Source organism: Bombina bombina, chromosome 11 (assembly GCF_027579735.1).
Source record: "Bombina bombina isolate aBomBom1 chromosome 11, aBomBom1.pri, whole genome shotgun sequence".
Classification (NCBI taxonomy): Eukaryota; Metazoa; Chordata; class Amphibia; order Anura; family Bombinatoridae; genus Bombina; species Bombina bombina.
The window spans coordinates 135,031,798-135,052,668 of NC_069509.1; the positions used below are offsets into that span (position 1 = coordinate 135,031,798).

The 20,871-nt window shown below is 35.5% G+C and overlaps 1 protein-coding gene across 1 annotated transcript in view; it reads left to right on the top strand.

Moving 5' to 3' along the window:
* Window positions 1–20,871, top strand: part of SCNN1B (sodium channel epithelial 1 subunit beta) — a 157,084-nt gene that overhangs the window by 92,423 nt on the left and 43,790 nt on the right. Inside the window, exons 6-7 of the mRNA XM_053695230.1 lie at window positions 5,034–5,197; window positions 7,944–8,051. Of these exons, the coding sequence (XP_053551205.1) occupies window positions 5,034–5,197; window positions 7,944–8,051 (272 nt within the window). The remainder of the gene's footprint in view (window positions 1–5,033; window positions 5,198–7,943; window positions 8,052–20,871) is intronic.

The following is a 20,871-nucleotide window of genomic DNA, read 5'->3' on the forward strand; positions in this document are numbered from 1 at the left end:
CCTCGCCACAAAATGCAGGCGTAGTAAGCCTTACGCTGAGTATTGGAGCCCCGTAACTCCCTAAAATGCCTGCAAAATAAAACCTAACGCATGTGCAATGTCTATATAAAATAAACCCTAAAATAGCTACAATATAATTAATAATTACATTGTAGCTATTTTAGGGTTTATATTTATTTTACAGGTAACTGAAGACCTTCTCCGCCGGTCTTCAGGACAGGTAAGGACCACTTGGGGGTTAGACTTAGGTTTTTTTTAAGGGGGGGATCGGGTGGGTTTTAGAGTAGGGGTGTGTGGGTGGTGGGTTATAATGGGGGGGGAGGGATTGTTCTTTTTTTTACAGGCAAAAGACCCTTTTAAGGGCTGGTAATAGAGCTGATTACTTTTGTAATTTAGTTTAGGGTAGGGAAATTTTATTATTTTGGGGGGCTTTTTTATTTTATTAGGGGGCTTAGATTAGGTGTAATTAGATTAAAATTCTTGTAATATTTTTTTATTTTTTGTAATTTAGTGTTTGTTTGTTTTTGTAATATAGTTTAGTTTATTTAATTGTATTTTAGTTTAGATAATTGTAGTTTATTTAATTAATTTATTGATAGTGTAGTGTTAGGTGTTAGGTTAGGATTTATTTTACAGGTAATTTTGTAATTATTTTAACTAGGTAGCTATTAAATAGTTATTAACTATTTAATAGCTATTGTAACTAGTTCAAATAAATACAAAGTTACCTGTAAAATAAATATAAACCCTAAAATAGCTACAATGTAATTATTAATTATATTGTAGCTATTTTAGGGTTTATTTTATAGGTAAGTATTTAGTTTTAAATAGGAATAATTTAGTTAATTATTATTTAAATAAATCTAAATAATATTAATATTATTAAGTTAGGGGGTGTTAGGGTTAGACTTAGGTTTAGGGGTAATATAGTTAATATAGGTGGCGGCGGTGTAGGGGGCTCAGATTAGGGGTTAATATAGTTAATATAGGTGGCGGCAGTGTAGGGGGCTCAGATTAGGGGTTAATATAGTTAATATAGGTGGTGGCAGTATAGGGGGCTCAGATTAGGGGGTAATATAGTTAATATAGGTGGCGGCGGTGTAGGGGGGACAGATTAGGGGGTAATACATTTAATGTAGGTGGCGGCGGTGTAGGGGGCTCAGATTAAGGGGTAATATAGTTAATATAGGTGGCGGCGGTGTAGGGGGGTCAGATTAGGGGGTAATACATTTAACATAGGTGGCGGAGGGGTCCGGGAGCGGCGGTTTAGGGGTTAATACTAGGATAGGCTTATTGTGTTGTGGGGGGCTGTCGGTCTAGGGGTTAATACATTTATTGTTAGGAGTGAGAGGGGGGATTGCGGATAGAGGGGAATACGTGTCGGGCTATTTTTGGGAGGCGTGTTAGACAGTTACAGGAGATTTAAGACTTTAGATAGTTTTTTTTTTTAGGCAGCGGCAGTTTCTAAAGTGCCGTAAGTCACTGGCGACTCCAGAAATTTGTACTTACGCTTATTTCTGGACATCGCTAGTTTGTCCGACTTACGGCACTTTAGCAACTGTCTGCGCCGTATATGTGATAGCCCGATGCGCGAGGGGAAACTTCGGGTGGTGCAGGTTTCCACGCTTGCGCCGAAACCTGTGCCGTATATCGGACCGCGCCCCTGAAGCGTTAAATAAATGCTGTTACCTATAGAAAATAGATGCACAGTGTGCAACCTCTATGCTGGGAATTACATTTAAACAGCCATGGTACTAAACATTCTTTCAGTCATGTATATAATTACAAAAAAAGCAAAAATATAAATTTACTTCGTTGGCTGGTTCCCTGTATCATGCAACAGCCATCAGCCAATCACAGACTCATATACGTATATTTTCCTGCCATATGGTGATTCAGAAAGTGTGCATCTATTCTATAAAGACTTTGCATAATTTGATAATGGAAGTACTACAGATTGGAAAGTCTTTTAAAACTGCATGCTCTATCTGAATCTTGATTGGTTCATATATATATATATATGTTGTGTAAATGATACAAATGGCTACATTTAGACACCAATCAGCAAACACTACCAAGGTTCTGAACCAAAAATGGGCCGGCTCCTAAACTTACATTCTTGCTTTTTCAAATAAAGATACCAAGAGAACGAAGAAAAATTAATAGGAGTAAATTAGAAAGTTGCTTAATATAACATGCTCTGTCTGAATCATGAAAGTTTAATTTTGACTAGACTATCCCTTTAATGTCTGTTTCTTTTGCACAACCAAAACTATACCTAAGAAAATATTAGTTAGTAGTGTATTGGCCATGATTCCATTAGAATTTAGCATCCTGAATAATTCTGAATTATAGAAAACATCTCACTTTGGTTCTAAAGAAAGCATTTAGATTTTGTCTAGTGTTGTCTATAAAGAAGATGGTTCTAGAAAAAGATTCACCTATTGCTATAAAGTGTGTTAATAATGGTGTATTTTCCAAACATGTGTGTGTTTTTTTTATTTTTTTTATTTTTCAGGCTGGTAGCAGTAGCACTAACTATTATTTAACTTTAAGTTTAAGTGGCTTCCAGCTGCTTCTCTGCTGCTTTAAAGGGCAAGCCAACCCAAAAAAATATTATTACTTATTTAGATAATGCATTTACAGCAAACTGTAGCCCAATTTTTATCTAAATATACTTTGCAAGTAAAACCACTTACTAGTTCTCCTCAGGCCGTTTTGAAATGGATGTCTGACCCCTCCTTTCCCTGACATCACCCAACCTTAATGTCCAGCTTCCACTGAGTGATCCTAGGGGGGCATTGTGTGTTCAGCAGTCCCACAGCAGTTGAAGTGTTATTGAAGTCATCATTCAATAACACTCCAACTGCTGTGGGACCGCTGAAGGGTGTGCACACTGGTCCGCCACATATAAATAGCACTATGCTACTGAGCTTTTTTTGCTGATGTTCCTTACTTCAAATGCCCCCCTTGACAAAACGGCGCATTGTGCATGCGAGAAACACGGAAACGTGCAGGATCTACTAGGATCATTCAGTGGAAGCTGGAAATCAAGGTTGGGTGACGTCAGGGAAAGGAGGGGTCAGGCAGCCATTTCAAAACGGCCTGAGGAGAACTAGTAAGTGGTTTTACTTGCAAAGTATATTTAGATCAAAATTGGGCTACAGTTTGCTGTAAATGCATTATCTAAATACGTAATAATACTTTTTTGGGTTGGCTTGCCCTTTAAAGCAGCAGAGAAGCAGCTGGAAGCCACTTAAACTTAAAGTTAAATAATAGTTAGTGCTACTGCTACCAGCCTGCAAAATAAAAAAATAAAAAAAAACCTCACACACGTTTGGAAAATACACCATTATAAACACACTTTATAGCAATAGGTGAATCTTTTTCTAGAACCATCTTCTTTATAGACAACACTAGACAAAATCTAAATGCTTTCTTTAGAACCAAAGTGATATGTTTTCTATAATTCAGAATTATTCAGGATCCTAAATTCTAATGGAATCATGGCCAATACAGGTGGCCCTCGTTTTACAACGGTTCAATTTACACCGTTTCAGAATAACAACCTTTTTTCCCAGTCATGTGACTGCTATTGAAAAGCATTGAGAAGCAGTGCATTTATTAAAATAGCCAGTAGGTGGAGCTGTCCGCTTGTGTTGCAGCAAAGCCAAGCAAGCTGAAATTAATCAGTTTAACCAGACCTGAGCTATAGAGCAGATTTCAAAGAAACAAGATCTTCCTGTCTATAAATCAGTCCAGATTGGAATGCATAGAAAGAACTGTTTGCAGAAAAATGCAAGTGAAGTCTGTGTTGTGTGATTATTTTATTAGGTTTATAATGCTGTTTAGCATTTAAAGTATTCATTTCAAAGCTTTAAAAATAATATATTAGGTGTTACTTATGACAATTTTGAGAGGGGCCTGGAACCTAAGTAACACCTAATATATTATTTTTAAAGCTTTGAAATGACAGCTCCTGCCCGCGCTTGATTGGCTGTGCGCGGGCAGGGGGCGGGATTGCACGCAAGCGCAAAATTGCGCTCGTGTGCAATAGCGAATACCTGCGGGTAATTTTGCCCCGCCACAGGCGAGCTGAGGCGTACAGGGGCGCGTATATGCGGCCCTGTACGCCTCAGCTTTAATAAATCTAGCCCTTACTAGTTCTCCTCAGGCCATTTTGAAATGGCTGTCTGACCCCTCCTTTCCCTGACATCGCCCAACCTTAATTTCCAGCTTCCACTGAGTGATCCTAGGGGGGCATTGTGTGTTCAGCAGTCCCACAGCAGTTGAAGTGTTATTGAAGTCATCACTTTAATAACACTCCAACTGCTGTGGGACCGCTGAAGGGTGCGCACACTGGTCCGCCACATATAAATAGCACTGTGCTACTGAGCGTTTTTTGTTGTTGTTCCTTACTTCAACTGCCCCCCTTGACGAAAACGGCGCATTGTGCATGCGAGAAACACGGAAGCGCACGGGATCTACTAGGATCATTCAGTGGAAGCTGGAAATCAAGGTTGGGTGACGTTAGGGAAAGGAGGGGTCAGGCGGCCATTTCAAAATGGCCGGATGAGAACTTGTAAGTGGTTTTACTTGCAAAGTATATTTAGATCAAAATTGGGCTACAGTTTGCTGTAAAAATCGTTAAATACATTATCTGAATACGTATTAATAATTTTTGGGTTGTCTTGCCCTTTAAAGACGTTCCTCGTAAGAAATAACAAACAAATGGATTTCCGTTTTTAGTTTTCTTTTTGTTTAGCAATTTTGAGAACTTGTGATTTTCACTTCCTTTAGGCAATGATTGCGTATTATTATTATTATTATTATTAGGTATTTGTAGAGCGCAAACAGATTCCACTATGGTGTTTACTATTAAAATGTCCTTATCCGTAGATTGTAAGCTCTAATATTCAATTGTTTTGCTTAGTTTGTTTTATATTTCACCATGCATCTATCATCGTGTACCCAGTGCTTTTGAAGCGCATTACAAGCCAATGGTAATGACAACAATATATTTCATTTCACAGGGCTGAAGTTGGTTCTTAATATTGAACAGGAGGAATACATCCCATTTCTAGAAGCTACGGCTGCTGCCAGGCTAATTCTTCATCAACAGAAAAGCTTCCCTTTTCTCAAAGACCTTGGTATCTACGCAATGCCAGGGACTGAGACTTCCATCGCTATTCTAGTGGTACGTCTCTGGGAAAATACAGAGAAAACAAAGCTATCCGATGGGATAGGAGCCAGTTCTGTATCTAGTTTAAACTGGGTCATTCTGAAATAGAACAGATCTGACAAAAGATTTTCAAGCATGTTTATGACCATTTCAACATTTGTATCTTCAAAGTGAATGTTTTTGTCTTGTTTCAGTCAAATGATCCATTGCTGGGGGTTCACCCTTTCATATATTGTAGTGTTTATTTGCCAAAGAATGTGGTTCCTAGACAAGCAATATATCTTTAGCTTTTGTAGAAGAATGTGTTTTTTTTTTTTTTATCTTCAGCATCTGACCTCCTGCTTTGCTACTTTATTTCTCAGTCCCATAACCATCAAGATCTCAAGGTGTCACGAGCGTTTGCAAGAAACCTATTAAAGAATTTATTTTCAATGAAAATGATTACACCATATGATTAAAGGGACAGTATACTGTGAAAATCCTCCCCTTGCATTCCCTGGGATCCATTTTACCTACTGTAGTGTATTAAATGAACAAATAGTTCCTTTATCTTTATTTTGTCATTTGGAATAGCTGATGTTGCCCCCTGTATCCCCACTTATACTGAAAATGTCAGTACATAAGTATTGGTTATAGAAAAGCTATGTACACATGAATCTCACAAATATATTACAGTGGTGCCTTAGAGAGAGAGCGGCATTAAAGGGACAGTAAACTTTTAGAAATGTCACATAATTCTGCACTTTATGCAAAATTATGTAACATGAGAATAGCTTTTTGTTTTAAAAATGAGCTGCAAATACCTAATTTGGCAACTAAAAGTATGCTTACCTTTCTGAGCAACGCCATCCTCTTTGGCACAGCAGTTTTTTTAAACTAGTGTGCCGTGGGCTCACTGTCTAATCACACCGAGCCTGATTGTGCTATTCAACCACATGTAACAAGATCCCACGCTAGGTAAAGCATGAGCCCGTGATATGCTAGTTTAAAAAACTGCCGCACAGAGAGGATGGCTTTTTTTCAGTATAGGTGGGGATACCGCAGGCAAAAGTAGCTATTCCAAATGACAAAATAAAGGTAAAATTCTGTATCGTTTCAAAATGTTTACTGTCCCTTTAAAAATACTTATTTTCAATTGCTCTTGCTAAGGGGCCGATGAACAAAAGTTTGCCAACAAAAACATGAAAAACAAGGTTTAGCCTTGCAGGGACAGTCATACTGCAATTTAAAAGGAAATGGGCTATCCCTGCAAGTGGCAATCTGTCTGCCATAGAAATAATGAGAGCTCTCTGCTATGTGAACGTTCACAATGAAGGGCGAAGTACACATGGAGAACCTGGTGTATGTTTAAACTTGAATTTTACGCCTAATACAAATCAAAATATGATGTTTTTAGTGCACGGTACCTTAACTTCACTGTTATTTTCGTATAAATAGGTTTTTCTTTCACAGTAATTAGTGTTTTGAGTATTTTGATTAAAGCTTGTCAACTTTTAACTGTTGAGAAAAAGCTGTGAGGTCTGTAGGGAAAAAATATGTAGATAATTACGCTGGGAGACAATTTCTTACACGCCCATGGAACGCCCATGTTTTGCCCATTTTACCAAAAAACAACAATTATGCTTTGTATTTAGAAGTACAAATGTTTTTGGTTTTTTTGCACATCTAGTGTACTTTATCTTGCAATAAAGTGCTAAATTGTGGGTATTTAATATTATTTATACATACTGTCTAGGTCATATATCTAATTAAAGTATTCACTTGGTTGGCAGTGAACACATTTTTTTTTTATTAAATAAGCGATGTTTTTAGGGCAGTATATACCCCATTCATCAGGAAAACAGAAATTTAGTACAGTATCTCCCCCCCACACACACACACACACACACACACACCAATAAAAACATAAAAAAAATTAAAAATGATATACATCATTACCTACTGGTCAAAAATAGTACCAAACCTTTAATAACAGCATCTATTCAGAATATATATATATACTATTTTATCATTTGCCTTGATTTTGGTGCAACTTGCCCAATAAGTCAAGGGCTTTAAGATTATGAATGACTAATATTTCCCTTTGTAGTAGATATATAGGTTATTGATAGACAGGTGCATGAAATCTTTCTTTGAAATAGTGAGAAAGGTAGGGTTTAATTGACCAATTAAATAAAGCGCAGGCATTGCAGGTAGTTACTAATGGACCAATTAAATCATGTTCAGTCATTGCAAACAACAATTATTTCTTGTAAACACTGGTCTTTAATAAGCTTTATTAGATTGCTTGAATCAGGGTAGTATTTGTGACACAGAAAACCAATTGTGGAGAAAAAAAAAATTAAGATTAATAAATTCTATATATAATGTCTGTATGTTTTGTGGCTTATTACTAGGAATGAATGCAGCCAATAAATAACTGATTTCATATAATAAATAAGGCAGCTAAAGCAAATAAATATCTAACCTCTTTTATCTGTAAATTTGATATAAACAATATCAAATAAAACATAACATTTTTCATTTATATTTTATTATTAAATAGGTAAATTCTTCTTTATTAAAATATTCTATTGTGGTTCTAAATGCTTTTATCAAGGGGATCATTAGAAATTTAAATTGGATTATTTTTTCTTTATTAATATTTTATAAAATACGTTCCTTCTGATTAAATTTCTATTCACTTTTCAAGCAAAATACATTGTATATACAAATATAAATTTTCTTCCACTAAGCCCTTTCCATCTGCTCTGTTTCACAGGATAATATTCAGCACCTAGAGGCGCCGTACTCCTCCTGTACCGTTGATGGATCAGATCTTTCTGTGACAAATCTGTATTCAAAGTATAACAGCTCCTATTCAATCCAGGTACAAAAACATGGGGTAGTTAAGTGTATATTATCCATTAAAGGGACAGTCTACTTTTTACACAATGGTATCTATATGGCAGACATGAAATAGCACTGTCTAGCTGTGAAAAACTAAGCTTAGCAATTAGCTAGGTTTAGCTTTCAACAAAAAATAGCAAGAGAACAAAGCAAATTTCATGATAAAAGTAAATTGGAAAGTTGTTTAAAATTACATGCCCTGTCTGAATCATGAAATTTAATTTTGACTAGAGTGTCCCTTTAAGTAGTGTAAAATAATGATCTTTGTTGTAGCAGTTGTAATTTCATAATTTTACATTTTTGCAATGTTTATGCTAATTGGCTCATTTTCAGTTTGTTTTTAGGACTTATCTATGCAAAAAATAAAAGTTTTTTTTTTTAGTTTTCCCTTTTTTTGTCCCTTGAAAGGTAGTTTATTACAATAGTTTGTATCATACATTGGGATAATCCCAAACTGAGAGGAAATCCCTCAGCCATCTTTCCTCTGTGTATGTCTGGGTTTCCATATTGGTAATATAGAGCAGTGTTTCTTAAACGTGGTCCTCAAATACCCCAACAGGCCAGGTTTTCATTATATCTGAGCCAGTGCACACGTGAAGTAATCACCTTATCAGTAACCATGGTTACTAGCCTGCTCTCATCCATCAGCTGATTATTTCACCTGTGCACTGGTTCAGCTGAAATGAAAACCTGGCCTGTTGGGGGTAATTGAGGGCCATGGTTGAGAAACACTGATATAGGGCACCAAAACTTTACCTTGGCACTTACATCCCCAGTATTGAATGATTTTTAAAACCGCTGAAAAGAAATAAGTACAAAATAATACTGGTGCTATTATTTAAGACTAAACGTACTATATTTATAGAACCAAAAAAAAACAGAGATCATAAGTAGCACTCTTGACTAATATTTCTTAAAAGTTGAAATAAACACTTAAAGCCATAAGGATTCAAGTGCAAACTATTTAATAATGCTAAATATATATCTATAGCACCCCCATCTAGATTAAAAAAAAAAACACATACTGTGTATTGCTATATAAATATAATACTGAGTTAATTTAATTAAAGTTCACTTAAAAATGAAATTGTCACTTATACAAAAACATAAGTCATACCCTTCCTAAAGGGACTGCAATGTAAATCTGACGAAACCTCACATTTTCCTTCATGATTAAGCTAGAGAATAAAATGTTTAAGGGACAATACAATCATAATTAGACGTTCATGATTTAGACAGAACATACAATTTTAAACCACTTTCCAATTTACTTCTATTATTTTATTTGCTTCCTTCTCTTGTTATCCTTTGTTGACAGATTTATCTAGGTAAGCTCAGGAGCAGCAAAGCACCTGGGTGCTAGCTGCTGATTGGTGGCTGCATTTATATACCGATTGTCATTGGTTCATTCCATATGTTCAGTTAGAAACCATTAGTGCACTGCTGCTCCTTCAACAAATAATACCAAGAGAATAAAGAAAATTTGATAACAGAAGTAAACTGGAAAGTTGTTTTAAATTGTAAAATGGGTGTCCTGTCCCTTTAAACACCTTTCCAATTTACTTATATTATCTAATTTGCTTTGTTCTTTTGATATCCATAGGCTCAGGCGCTGGGAGCTAGCTGCTGGTTTGTGTCAGCACATACAGCATATGCCTCTTGTCATTAACTTACACATGTGTTCAGCTAGCTCCCAGTAGTGCATTGCTGCTCCTTCAACAAAGGATGTCATATGAATGAAGTAAATTGATAATGGATTTAAACTGGAAAATTGTTTTAAAAATCTATGTTCTATCTGAATCATGAAAGAAAAATGTAAGGGTTTCATGTCTCTTTAACCAATCGGCAGTCATCAGCATCAGGTAATGAAAGGCAAAATCCTCCTTGAGAAATTATATAGATTGATGGAGACCTATGGGGTTAGATTGGTAGAATCTATGGGGCCTATTTATCATGATGCGAGCGGACATGATCCGATACTGCGGATCATGTCCGCTGCACATCGATAAATGCCGACAGCATACGCTCTCGGCATTTATCATTGCAATAGCAGTTCTGGTGAACTGCTAGTGCAATACTGCCCCCTGCAGTCAATTAACCCGATCGTATTGGATCAGGTTGATTTTTGGCGATGTCTGTCCGCCGCCTCAGAGCAGGCGGACAGGTTATGAAGCTGCGGTCTTTAGAGCGCTGCTTGATAACTTGTGTTTCTGGTGAGCCTGAAGGCTCGCCAGAAACACAGGGCATCAAGCTCTATACGGAGCTTGATAAATAGGCCCCTATGCATCAAATACCTCCTTAATGCAATGTAATAGCTGCGTTTGCAACGGAGAGGCAGTTGTAGTAAGGAGGTGAGTCAAGCCTACTCAAGAAGGAGCGGTGGATTCAACTGAGGCCTCAACGTTGCACAGGCAGTCAATACTTTGGCCAATCTGGTACAGTGAAGAACTCTGAATACGTTGACTTACACTCTTGATTTAGGTGATCATTCTGAGATGTAAGAATCTCAAGCCAGTATGGCACACAAAGAAAAGAAAAGCCGATATGCGTTTCACCCAATGGGGCATATTGCAGGCCAACTCACAACCCCTGTCTAGAATCCCACCAATACACTTAAAACCCAGCCCAGCTCTTTATTAGAATACATCCTGTGCCACTTCTATCCACTTTTACTCACCCCAGCAACAATTGTAGAAACCATGGAGAAAGTAGCTTGACATGAACATGTTGGTAGATTACAAATAATAGAGGTCGCCACAGCATACTAAAAGGGATACAGTATAGATCTGTCAATGCTGCCAGGTCCTTTATGGAATTATCTAAAGATGCATTTTACCTTGATAGCTGTACATCTCATTAACAGGCATAACCTACATATCCATATAGGAAGCAGAGACACATATATTACAGTATAGTGCTCAATTAAACAAGCACTTGACTAAAGCATATTGACATTACTGTTAATATACTTTTTTAAGGCTTTTTTAATTGACCACTACACTGTAATATGTGTCTCTGCTCACATATAGAAATGTATTTTATGCCCGTTAATGAGATGCACAGCTATCAGTATAAATTTTTGTGGGCATGTCTGTGCATTTTGTGGGCGTGGCCATGTTTGGTGGGGTAATGGTTGACTAGTGGACAGGGTCATGGGCGTGTCTGGGCAGTTTGTGGGTGGGCCATGTGGTCTATGGGCGGGGTTAAGTGAAATTCTGCAAATCATGCCATTGGCTGTCTCAGAGGCACATCTCAGAATAAGCGACTGTTCCTCTCAGGTGACAGAAAATGGATGTGCAACACGTGAAAAAGGTTTTGTTAAGCAGAAGCTTAATTCATTAAAATTGTTTTGCAACATGCTTAATACAAGTTAGAACTCAACCTTCGGTCCACAGTATATGGCTTTGTTTACGTACAGCCATATACATTTCTTGAGAAATCAGAGCACTTAGACAATACTCTTTTTTATTCTATTTTATTTACTGTTTATTTGTTGCCAAGTCTTTTAAAATCATCGAGAGAGCCTTTAGAGCTCTGGTTAACTGTTTTGCAAAACAAAAAAGTGTCCCAAAACACATCCAAAATAAATAAATGTAATAGTACAGTTACACTCTTTATAGCACTATCTAATAATATTATTAAAAAAAAAAATGCCAAAAAAAGTTAGGGCTCAAAGATATTAGGTCTCAGGTGTTAGAGAAAAAAAGTTTTAACATAGTATCTAAAGATGGATATGTATGTATATGTGTTAACAATATGTATTTATATGTGTATATGTGTATATATATATATATATATATATATATATATATATATATATATATATATATATATATTTACAGACATATATACACATATAGAAATGTTGAGGGTTAGACTAAGCGCCACGGGATTTACCCTCTGGCTTTATACAAAGGCCTCCTAGCTGGCCCAGAAAGGACAAATAGAAATTGGTAATTGTATAAAGCGCCTAAGGCTGGGGTAATGTTGGAACCCTGATCAGATAAATGGGGTCTTTTAGGATCACTGAAAAGTATATACGAAGTAGATAATTTTAGTTACAATAATATTAGTTTAAATAATATTAGTTTAATACAACAGATATTAAAATACAATAATATATTAGTACAATAAATGGGAATTCCCAAAGCAGTTATATGTGAATTAAGGATCCTTAATATATAAAAAAAAGTCACAGAGAGTTGTCCAATTAGTGTCCAATGAACGTGATGTCCAGCAGGAATAGAGTGTCCAATAGTCAAGTGTCCAAAAATTGTGTCAAATGTCAAAAATTACAAACAATTAATACAAAAAATTCCAAATGTTAATGATGATACAACTGGTGTAGTGAAATAAAACTTGTGAAAAAATCCAATAGTAAAAATAAAAGTGAAAAAAAAATAAAAAATATATATATATATATATATATATATATATATATATATATATATATATATATATATATATATATATATATAAAATAAAAATACAAAATACAAAAAATATATATAAACAATAATAAAATAATTTATTAATTTTAAACAATAATAAAAGCAGTGTTATGTTCAAAAAAGTGATGGAAAAACAGGAAGAATCCTCCAGATGTATTCCTAGTAGTGTTCTGTGTCTTTTTGGTTAAATGCTGAATGTCCTATAAAAAATAAAAAAACAGTTTAGACGTGCAAAGTAAATTAAAATAATTGGAAATGTGCTTACCCACTGTCAACGCGTTTCGGCCTCTGCAAGGCCTTTTTCAAGACAATACATTTGTATGGCTTAGCTGGACTTATAAAGGGTAAGCAATAGGGTGTGTTTGGGCGCAAAATTTACCTCTTTTTGGACCGCCTACTTCCTGTTGGGGTGCATCATGGGTTAAAAACGTCAATTCATGAATAAATTGTTTAAAATGAATAAAAATGGGAGTTGATATCTTTACTAGTGTATCTAAACAAACCTATATACGATATTATTAAAATCAATTGGTAAAATTCAGTCTTAAATCGATGATAAATGTAGTCTTTTGTTTTGAGAACATCACTTCCGGTTTCGGCAATACCGGAAGTGTGCCTACCCAGAGAGAGCTTAATTTATACAAAGGAAAAAAATTGTGTAATAGTGGTTGATGGCTTCATAATCTTCTAGACATTTCCAATACGATTCTGTATATTTTATATAAAGCACTTGTGAACAGATCGATTTGGATTCAGAGCAAACCGGAAGTGTGAACCTGACATCACTTCCGGTTTCGGCAGTTCCATAAAACCAATGAAAGGAGTCTCAAAGATTTAAGAGTAACTCCAATCAATCATTGTATATCTGGGGCATACTTTTGTATATATATTCACTTTATAATTACATAGTGTTATGAAATTTAGAAGTAAAGGTCATTTTCGGTAAACTGGAAGTTCAAGATGGAACGTCACTTCCGGTTGCGTCCAACATCGTAAAATAATGAAAGATGTAGCGATTCAAAAACTTTATACATAGCTCATTATTTATCTGGGGTGTTCTGTATATAATTATATTCATGGTCGGAAAATGTTAAATAGGTAGGTTATAAGGGTCATTTTCAGCAAACCGGAAGTTTGAACAAAACGTCACTTCCGGTTTCGGCCATCATCACATGTAATGAAGCCGGAAGGAACAGCAACTGTGAATCAACAGTATATATGTCTTAGGGGGTAATAATCAATAATCAAATACATGCAAATACAAATATCTATATACAAATATAAAAAAGTATATACAAATATCTATATAAAAAGGGGGGTGCTTGGATATAATAGAAAATCTATAAACTAAAGTTGGTAATAACCGCTAGGAATGAAACCATATTGGAGTAATTTATATAGAAAGTAGTGTCCTATATAAAATGCCAAATATACTAAGTAGATATGTAAAATGACATGAATAAATAGACAATATTATGAGGTGTAACTCATAATAAATGGAATAAATAAAGATGGAATAAATAAAAATTAATAAAGATGGAATAAATAAAAATTAATAATATAGTCTGGGACTAAAGTGACAATATCATGTATCGCTAGTATAAAGTATACGTAAAAGCTGTCCATCATTAGGGCTCAGTGCCTAGTCTGAGATAAATAATCTGGATGGGTAATTGATGATAAATGAAATAAATAAAAATTAAAAATTATAACATCAATAATGCCATGTACCAAGAGTATGAAATCATACGTAAAAACTGACCATCATTAGGGCTCAGTATCTCGTCTGAGATAAATAATCTGGATGGGTAATTGATGGTGACCAAAGAGGGGGATGAACGGTTTAATTTTCAGTGCAGTAAGAGGAGGAAGCTCATCTGAATGGATGATCTGAAATAGATCATCCTGATAAGAGATATATGGGTTAGTAATAAGGGACAAACTGAAGGGTCCTGTTAACACAGTATATATTAATGTAAGTGCAGCAGTACTAAGTGTTTAAGAGTTACATAACCCAAATTACTAGTAAGGTTAAATATATAAATTGGGTTTAAGACTAAAAAGACAGGATTATAATAGATGGATTAAATCCTCTTTATTATTGAGTCCTTTTGGGTGTAGACAATCTAACAAGAATATCCATTTGGATTCTGTTGTTAAAAGTTTTTTCTCGTGATTACCACCTCTCCAGTTCTTGCTGACTTTTTGGATGCCTGTGTATTTTAGATCTTTGATGTTCCCTTTATGTATAGTTGAAAAGTGTTTATATAATATGGTATCCATATTTAATTTCTCTATTGACAGTATATGTTCCCTTATCCTATCCTTTAAGGGTCTTGATGTCTGGCCAATATACTGTAGGCTACATGAACACTCAATTAAGTAAATAACATTCTTGTCTTGGCATCTTATAAGCTCCTGGATTTGGTAAATTTCTTTTGTGTGATGTGATTGGAACATGTTTGTTTTATTTCCACATTTACACGCTTTACATTTGGGACAAGGAAAGAATCCTTTAATTTTCTTTCCATATATATTGTTTGTCTCCACTCTTTTTGTTCTTTGTAGGCTTGGTGCCAATCAATTTTTTAAATTGTTTGTTTTTCTGTAAACAAATGTTGGATTTGAGGGAAGTTTGTCCCCAATCAGATCATCCTCTTTTAACAGAACCCAATGTTTTTTGAAGATTTTTTCTATTATATGCTTATTACTGCTGTATTCAGTGATCATAGGAATATTTATCAGATCATCTTTAACTGTTTTCTTTTTGTCTTTATACTTTATCAGATCTTGTCTTTCAATAGCTCTTGTTTCTTCTATCTTGAAGTCTAATAGATGTTCCTGATAGCCTCTTTCCATAAATTAGTTTTTGAGTAGTAGTGCTTGTTCTTCCCATTTTTCATCATTTGAACAGTTTTTTCGAATTATTAAAAGCTGTCCTTTAGGGATGTTTTTCCTCCATTTTTCATGATGACAACTGAGATTATGAAGGTAATTATTGCTATCGACCTCCTTGAAGTGAGTTGATGTTTCCCATTTCCCATTCTTTACTTCTATCTTGAGATCTAGAAATACAATCTCCATCTTACTCCACAGGTGTGTGAATTTTAGATTTAAAATATTTTTATTCATAACTTCCATAGTGAATTCCAGGTCTTCCAATGTACCCTTCCATATGATCAAGATGTCATCTATGTATCTGCTGTATAGGACCAGGTCCGCGCCAGCAGGGCAGGAATCCCAAAAGATCTTCTCCCATCTGCCCATATAGAGGTTTATTTGGGAATTCCCATTTTATTGTACTAATATATTATTGTATTTTAATATCTGTTGTATTAAACTAATATTATTTAAACTAATATTATTGTAACTAAAATTATCTACTTTGTATATACTTTTCAGTGATCCTAAAAGACCCCATTTATCTGATCAGGGTTCCAACATTACCCCAGCCTTAGGTGCTTTATACAATTACCAATTTCTATATATACACATATAAACACATAAATACATATGTACACACAGTGCCGGATTTACCATTAGGCAAAGTAAGCATGTGCTTACAGGTGCCTTTCATAGAGGGGCGTCTGTCTCTCTGCTCCATAAGCCTGTTCTGTGCAGCTCTGCCCTCACTCACCGTAGTAAATAATAACGTTGCCCTAAACAAAGATGGCCACCACGGTGGCAGCCCATTTCTCCATTGAATGCGGACAGAGCAGCCTGAGAGTAAGTGTGTGGGGGTTGGTTCTTTTATGGGGAGTGACAGTGAGTGACTATGTGTGCACTATTACAGAGCTCTCCGAGTACACGGTGGGCATGTATCGGCTGTAGCAGCAGCGGCTGTCTAAATCAAAATGACGATGACTGTACAGTCAGAGGGCTGTCTTTCATATAAAATACCATAGGTATGAATATTATTGCTAAAATGCCAGGGCTGTTGCAGAGGATAAACACGCTTTAAAAAAACAACCAACCCTTGGTTAATTGTGCACATTGCAGCCTATGTCAACAAAGTTTCTTAAAGTGAATGTCATGTTTGATGAATCAGTGCCTGGTTTTTAAAAACCCTATTAAAAACAGGGGCACTTTCATTCATCAAACTTTACATTTCACTCGTTTTGTTAAAATACCTTTTAATCTTGAAAGCCGCTCCATCGATTCCCCCCTCCTGTCACTCGTCACTTCATACGTCAGCAATGACGAATACGGCATCCTCCAATCATGGCTTCCCCCCTGGGATTCGTCATTTTTGACATATGAAGAGGCTTGCGACAGGCGGGGGAAGCGCTGGAGCGGCTTTCAAGATTAAAAGGTAAGTATTTTAACAAAACGAGTGAAATGTAAAGTTTGATGAATGAAAGTGTCCCTGTTTTTAATAGGGTTTTTAAAAACCGGGCACTGATTCATCAAACTTGACATTCACTTTAATGAAGCCCCAGTCTAGACAACCTGCACTTTTCTTGTATAAGTTATAAAAAAAATACTGTTCTGACTGGAATGTCATCATACTGGGCAAACACTGTCTGGAGTGTTTTGTTAAAGATAATGGACTGCCTCTTATGTGGCAAAATTAGCAGCTGCTGTAAAAAAAAAACATAATCCTATAAAATTTTAGGCTGTATCTATAGGTTCATACATATAAACCGGGAGCGTGTAGGGGGGTGCTTTAGATTTTGGTGACTACAGGCTACTGGGCTGTAAATCCGGCCCTGTGTACACATAGACATATATATATATATATATATATATATATATATATATATATATGTGTGTAAATTGGAGCCCTTTGAAGTCAAGTAGATGAAAACATGTAAAAGCATATGTATGCAATATTCATTTTTAATAAAGTGTTTAACTGTGTATTTACTGTAAATATTTAAAATTCCAATGTTCTTCGCAAAGCAGAAGTTCTATGTATTTATAAATAGATATTCCTATATATGTTGGTATATATCTATACCTCTATATAATCATATAGATATATATTGTACCAAAATACCATCATATATATGTAGAAATATGTGTTTATGAAATAATAGAACATATTCTGCTATGTAAAGACCACTGGAATGTGAAATATTTATATTTTCATGTGGGGTTAGCGCACTTGAGAATATGCAATCAGGTTTGCTCGCGAGTAGGGTGTTAGTTTTCCCCCCACTTTTTTTTGCTCCATTGACTTCTATGGGGGAAATAAGTTAACGCACATGCAATATTCAAAGTTCGGCTTTTTACATATGTCGGGTTAGCACATGAACAATAACTTTTTACTTTCAACTTGTAATACAAGCGCAACCCGACACCAACACGCGGAGTTAGCGTGTGAGCATGAGCGTTAAATACCGCTCCATTTGTAATCTGGCTCAGAAATTTTGAAATTATGTTAATATTTTTTTGTGTTTGTTTATTTCCGGGGGGGGGGGGGGAATCTATTTCCCCCAGAGCGACAGCAGGAAAGGGTGCATTATTTAAAACCATTACCCTGCAACATTCTACACAGTGATTGCTTAAATCAGTTCAGGAGTTCCTTTATATCTGTCCCAAATTATATTCCTGTCTCTTTAACGCAATATGTATATAATTTATAGATATTTATATTAAGCAGCGATTTTTAATCTGTTCACTGACTACCATTTTTATATGTGACGTTTTCAACTAAGGACTGTAAGGGTGCCTTAAAGGCATAGGGAACTCACAATTAAACTTGACACTTTTAAATTCACTTCTATTATCAACTTTATTTTGTTCTCTTTGTATCCTTTGTATAAAATATTATGTACATATAACACACTACTAGGAGCTAGCTGGTGATTGGTGGATGCACACATATGCTTCTTATCCTTTATCCTTAGATGTGTTGAGCTACCTCCCAGTAGTACATTGCTGTACTGGAGCTTTCTTTAGCTATGTGTTTAATCACTTAGCAAGGGTTAAACACACAGTCAAATGCAAGCTACAGTGCAATAATAAAATGTTCTAACACATCACAGCATTTTTATGCACTTTTATATCCCAGGAGCATAATTGCTACTGAACTCTTTCTAGAAGTTTTAGAAATATCTTTGTGTAACTTTATTTTACCTACTAAAACTTTAATAGGTTTTCTGTTGTTAAAGAACAAATTCTAAAATCAAATCTTGTGCTCTGTTGACAAAATATTGACTTAAACAATTGTGACAATTTATTGAACCTTTTGCAAAGTCTGTGACCTGTTATGAAAACATTTAGAAGAATTGCTAAAAGAAAATAAAAAATCTTATAAAGTGATTGCTCAGTCAGTCTAGGAGTAAATGTATATGTGTCCCTAATTGGCCATAGCAGAAGAGATAAGATAAACATACTCCACAGACTTTTTAAGGGCTACAAAACAGTGGACATTGTGGGCTACAAATCACACACATATATGTGTGCATCTATGTCTCTCTATCTTATCTATCTGTATGTATGTGTATATATATCTATCTGTATGTATGTGTATCTATGTCTATCTTATCTATCTGTATGTATGTGTATCTATATCTATCTTTTCTATTTTATCTATCTATCTATCTATGTGTGTGTGTGTGTGTATCTATCTATGTGTGTCTGTGTGTGTATATCTATGTGTGTCTGTGTGTGTATATCTGTCTATCTATATATGTGTGTGTCTGTGTGTGTATATCTGTCTATCTATGTGTATATATACTGTATATATACTGTATATATATATATATATATATATATATATATATATATATATATATATATATATATATATATATATATATATATATATAAAATAAGCAAAGAAAAAGTACGCTGGCTCAAATGTAGATTTTGCTGGAACATCAAAAGTTTATTATCAGACCAAACAGTTAAACGTATAGGTCACAGTCAGGAACGCCTGACGCGTTCTAGATGTAGGAGGGCACTCACAGGACTTGTATTGAAGTAAAGAACAGTGCAATTTTATTTCCAAATTTGTTTCACATTAATTTTAAATGTCGACGTTTCGACCCATTTATGGGCTGGAAAAAACACAAAATATACTAACGGAATCTAAGTGAACAATACAACAAACAAAATACTAAACACATATAACAAGTTAAATAGAACAGTGAAAACCCTTCACCACAGAAAAGAGACACACTAGCTCACACCTGAGCTCATCATGTTAAAAACCAAGGAAGGAAGAAAGGGTCAACTCTCACTCATAGTATAGCCCCTAATAACAGCTACCATTCGAGCACATCATATGTGAGGCGCAACTCTCACTATAGACAGAATTTCTTACGTGCTACCTGTATAGAAAGTTATACACCTACTCATGCTAGATCAGTACCAGTTCAAAAGATATGGCCAACTCAACCAGTCATAAGAAAAATGAGAAATCACATATGTGTGCATAACCATACACCTAAACATTACATAATCATCAGTCCAGGGTAATAGCTCAGGCTTCACACCCCACATGTGTAAAGACATAACCCATATCTATGTCCTACACAGAATAAACAACTTATATGCACCATTCATATAATCTCACAAATACAAACCCTCCATAAGACATGCAAGACATCTTTCTGATCTCAGAACACATATGAAGAGAGCAGAATGTGATCAATCACACAAGTACTGCACAGCATATAGTCCCTGTGTAAACAGCCACTAATTGGATAAAATACCCTTAATTAAAGGCTAACAATCTAGCTAAGCGATACACATAAGTGGAAAGAAAAATAAGATTGATCACATACATTCCACCAACCAAATGGTCCCTGAGCTAATACCCGTAATCTACAAACAGATTCACCAAACCTAATCAGAGAATAACAGACTAGATTACATAACATATCAGAGCTTATATACACATCACTGGTTAGCATGGTGCAGTAAACCCAACAAAACAATCCAGTACTTATTATAGTAATGCAGCATGTATTACTCACAACGGCGTGCAAGCCGGACTCCTAACTGAGCAGCGGTATCAATGATACCGGAAGAGACCAATACAGCATATACATAGAGCGACCAATATAAGCAACAGCCAATAATCAGGGCGCATGAACATCCACCCATAAAACAAATAGTTCCATAAGCACACCTTGTACACACCCCCTAGTAAGGCGATCACAAAATAAGTCACAATAAGACGGGGTAAATATCGGATATCAGAGCTTATATACATATCACTAATTGGCAAGGTGCGGTGAACCCGACAAAACAATACCGTACTTACTATTGTAATGCAGCATGCATTACTCTCAGCGGTATGCAAACTGGACTCCCAACAGAGTAGCGGTATCAGTGATACCGGAAATGACCAACACAGCATTTAAATGGAGCAACCAATGTAAGCAACAGCCAATC